A 4,809-nucleotide genomic window follows, 5' to 3' on the forward strand; every position below is an offset into this window, starting at 1 on the left:
TTCAGGATAGACCTTCTATGAGTTTCAAAGAGGGGGCAAGCACACACATAATGGAAAACTGATTGATCAAAAAGGTTACAAAATAAGCATTTTTCATTACAATGTAAAGTTAGAGTACCGTTGTGTGTCCAGAGCGAGCATTTGAGTTTGTCTCCAATCCTCAAATTAATGATTATTCTGGTTTTGTATCTTGGCAGATTCCAAGTTAGGTAAGTTTGAGGTTTGAGGGGTTGGGGGCTCAAACAAAGACTCGGTTTGGACGCACGACTTCTAGCAAGATCCTGGGTGTTAAACTTTCTATTTAACTCGTCTATTACTTTAGGTAAAATTGCTTTGACAGAGCCGGGGCCATCACGCATGCTCCACAGATCACCCCTACCCACAGAACCCAACAGTTTTCTGAAAAGTGACACCCAGTTGTACCTCCCATGAATGCTGTCCAGAGAGACAAGATCCAACTGATAGAGTCTGTTGTAACATATTTTCATAAGCCTGTCATCAGGAAGCTCAAGAATTTTAAGCCAGAGATTTACAGCGCGTTTTAGAACTGAAATTATCATTGGGTTTATCCCAAGCTCAGACCGAACCAAATAATTTGGAGTGTATGATGGTAAGCATAGTAATGATTTGTAAAAGCGCATTGTAATTTGGTCCAGTTTATCATGATAGTGAAGTGCCCAAACTTCGCATCCGTACAGTGCCGTGGCATGAACTATGGCTTTTAAAAGTTTCTCGCATGAATCAAAGGACATAATGCCTACTCTTTCAATTATTTGTTTTATTCTAGCTACGGCCGCATAGCCCTTTTTTATAGCATTTTCTTGTGCTTCCCGAAACAAGTTAGAACAACAAAAGGGTACTCCTAGGTAAAGGAATACGTTCACAATTTCCATAACTTCGTTTTGTAAGGTAAACCTCCAGTTTGACCTAATTTTCCCTTTCCTCATGAAGATCATCATTTTAGACTTTTTGGTATTTGGAGTGAGACCTTTGTCCTTACAGTACTCTTCCAAAGCGAGCAAACCCCTTCTCATATCTACAAATGATGAACTCAATATGGTCATATCGTCGGCAAAGAAAAGAGAGAGCAAGTCGTTAGTGCCATCGATATTCAAGCCCTGGAAACCTTTTTCCTTTAGAAAGTCATCAAAATCTGAGATAAACAGTGCAAAAAGTATCGGTGAGTTCGATTCTCCCTGCAATAAACCGATAGTAACGTTTATTTCTTCTGTATACTTATCCCCAAGTTTCACTTTCATGCTCGTGTTTTGGTACAAGTTTTGGAAAATTCTTATTAACTTGACACTTATGCCACGTCTGTATAACATTTCAAACAACTTATCATGAGGGGCGGAGTCAAAAGCGCGCTGTAGGTCAACCAGAGCAGCAAAAACCCTTTGGCCTTTTAATCTTGTATTGATTGTAATAGCACTGTTTAAAATGAACATGTTGTCTACACAGCTTCTTTCCCTGCGAAATCCATTCTGGTTTTCCGGCAGCAGGTTTTTTGACTCCGTGTAATAGTAAATTCTTTGATATAAAATCTGAGTGAATATTTTCAATCCTGTGTTGATAAGAGCAATGCCCCTGTAATTAGAAACCAAAGTAGGATCACCTTTTTTAAATAATAGTGATAACAATATTTGGCAAGCCTCGGTAGGTATCTCTTCCCTATCCAACATAAGGTTTAAAAACTCCAGGTATACTTTTTTCCATTCACTCGACGAGTGTTTATAAAATTCATAAGGGATACCGTCTATGCCGGGAGCCTTATTATTTTTACACAAATTCAACACCTTATCAAGTTCTTCCATTGTTATCGGCTCGTCGAGTGAAGGGTTAAAGTCTCCATAGAAAGTTTGAGTCGTTTGATTTCCAAGTTCAGGAGGATATACCTCTTTAAAATACTTTTCAACCTCGACCTTGTTCAGTTTTACAACTTGTTTAGGTTTAGGACTAAATAACTTAACTGTTTTCCAAAATTCAGCTGTGTTTTTTACCTCTACAAACTTGTCAACTACCTCTTTCTTTTTCAACTCTCTTTTGGATTTTTTTAAATTCCTGTACTTTGCCTTTGTCTGTAAGTAAGTGGTTAGGTAAGGATTAATAAAATGTTTTCTTTTGGCTATTCTAAGGGATTTGAGTAAGATCTTCCTAAGTTTCCTACATTCCCCATCAAACCAGGGCTGCTTGGGGTTGCTTTGTTGAAGTTTTTTACTTTTATTAAACTTTAGAGCCTGTTCACAGCCCAATTTTTTGCCTATGTGTCTTATGGATTCAACCAGTTTCTTATGAAATGAGGAAATATCCTCCTTATCAACGTCCAATAAACCCTGGGCAGTTTCCATAGTGTACTCCTCGGCGGCTTGTGGTTTCCACCTCAGCCTTGCCTCCACTCCATGCTCACTTTCTTCCTCACTGCAATCATCCGTATATTCAATCAAGTTTAATTTTAAAACACAAGGAAAGTGATCAGAAGGGAAGACGTCAGAGCACACCATGAAGTCATCTACATAAGGCAGAAGACATCTGCTGACCCAAACAAGGTCGATTACGCTTTTCCCATTGGGACCTACGAATGTGATCTCCCCATTTCGGTCAGATACTGTACGACCATTTAGAACCAAGAAAGCTTTTTCTTCCATCAGATTTATTAGTTTCAACCCATTGGGGTCTGATTTTGAATCCTTTGAAATCCTCAAGTCCCACACCTTGTAACCCTCAATCTCTTCAGGTCCAATACTGTTCCCAAACCCAATCCTACTATTGAAGTCGCCCCCCACTACAATGTCCATGTCAGGGAACTGGATCTCTAAATTACCTATTGCATTATCTAATTCAGTCAAAATGTTCGGGTTTAATGAGGGTTGCAAGTAAACACAGCCAACAATTATTGGTTTAGATTCTAGCCTCACTTTTATAAACAGGTAATCAAGTGACTCAATAACAATTTCAGAGTTAAGTGTTTTATCTGCCAAGACAAGAAGTCCACCACTTGGTCTCCCCGGTCCCACGGTTTTAGCGGCCTTTGCTTTATAAACATCGAAGTCCTGAAAGCCGGGAAGATCAAGTGTGTCCTTATACATCCATGTTTCCTGAAGACAGACAATACTACCATTTATAAACAACATTTTTAAATCATTTTCTAAATTCAAAAAATTACTCAGACCATGGCAGTTCCAAAAAATTACATTAAATTTGTGAGTTGCTTTTTGGGACTTACAAGTAAGGGACCCAGAGTTCTTTAATTGTCATTCTTCCATATCGACTGCACTCTTCTCCATGACCGAATTGAAAGAATCATTAGGGGAAGTAACATCAGCGGAGTCATCCGGGACTAGCGTCTTGTCCATCAGGTTTTTGTCGCACTGAGCAGCACCAAGACTGACCAAATCTTCTGAATCAGAGTCAGTTTGTGACAAACTGTGATCTGAGGATACAGAGGCTCTGGCATCACTGAGAAAGTCCACCATCAACGGCTGAGTGAGTTTAGTTGATTTATTTTTCTGTAGAGATAGCGTGAGATCCCCCTCTCTATTGCGTTTATTGGATTTTTGACGTGGCGAGCTCACTTTGTTCTGAGAGAGGAGAGACAAATGCTTCTTACTGCTTCTTGGTTGAAGTTTTTGCATATTGTTCAGATTTGATGAACCTGGAACATTGCTAATATCATCCTTGCTGTCCTCATTCCATGGTTTGCCGTCCACATACAGCATTGCATGTCTCAGCTGAACATTTTTGAGTCCTCCTTCTTTTAGACTTTTCATAGTAGCTCTGAGCTGTTTGCGTTTCTTGACTACCTCCGGGGTGTAATCTTCGTCCAGAGAGATTTTCGAGTCCTTCAGATTCTTTCGTTTGTTGAGGATTTCCATCTTCATTCGCCAGGTGGTTAGTCCAACCAGCACCGGGGGGTTAGGCGTCTTCCTCAGGTTTTTAATAAAATCAATGTCTTTAGATGTGCAGCTTGTTTGCATTGTGTCCTGGAATAACGACAGGACAGCTGTTTCCCTTTCCCTCCAATTGCCAGTACAGGGGAAGTTATAGAGAATTAAATTGTTTCTCTTGTCTTTCTTGACCAACTCATGAATGGTATTAGAATTATGTTGAGTCTTCACTGTATTTTCTTTAACATTTTTGTTAACTTTTACGATTGTATTTCCAAAGGATTCCTTAAGGTTTGAAATTTCCTGTTTCACCATGTTTGCAGTGGTATCACTGACTGTGTTTATGATGTCGGATTTCATCTGGACCATATTTAGGTTCATTTCAGCCATATTTTGGTTCATCTGAGTCATGTTTTGGTTTGACACTTCTAGGCTCGTTTGAATGCTTTGCACTAATTTAGCAACATTTTCCAAGGTAAGTTCTTCTGTGTCACCCATTTTGGGCATTTTTTCCCCAATGGACTAAAGCAAAACAAGTCTTTTTCAAAATCAATCCAAATGCACTGCTGGAGTAGTAATTATGTATGGGTACTCACATTCGTAATAGTAGGTATAGGTAGGTTGATACAAATCCTAGAGTGTAGAGACTTTTATATTCAGCCAGGATAGGCGTAGGTTCAACTCCCAGTAGATAATTATAATCAGCACATTCAGTCATTTACAGATTTACACTATTAGGTAGTAGGTACTCACAGTTCAACTTGAGAATAGATAGTAAATTTATTATCCACTCACTGTTTGACCATTTTATTATAAGAGATGATTTCTGATTTAATTTATTCACTTTGACTTAGGTAGGTACTCACAGATTTACATCAGGTATTTTGGTTTTGTTTTATTCTTTTATTCGAAAAAAAAAAAAAAA

The 4,809-nt window shown here is 38.7% G+C and overlaps 1 protein-coding gene across 1 annotated transcript; it reads right to left on the reverse strand.

Annotated features, from left to right (window-relative positions):
- Positions 1–254: 254 nt before the first annotated feature.
- LOC103521025 lies at positions 255–4,778 on the reverse strand. The gene is made up of 2 exons (XM_008486129.3): positions 3,224–4,778; positions 255–1,587 (listed from the first exon to the last, which is right to left on the reverse strand). The coding sequence occupies exon 1, from the start codon at positions 4,389–4,391 to the stop codon at positions 3,252–3,254; it is 1,140 nt and encodes a 379-aa protein (XP_008484351.3). The 5' UTR covers positions 4,392–4,778; the 3' UTR covers positions 255–1,587; positions 3,224–3,251.
- Between the last annotated feature and the right edge of the window lie 31 nt (positions 4,779–4,809).

Source organism: Diaphorina citri, unplaced genomic scaffold (assembly GCF_000475195.1).
Source record: "Diaphorina citri unplaced genomic scaffold, Diaci psyllid genome assembly version 1.1 scaffold4413, whole genome shotgun sequence".
Lineage (NCBI taxonomy): Eukaryota > Metazoa > Arthropoda > Insecta > Hemiptera > Psyllidae > Diaphorina > Diaphorina citri.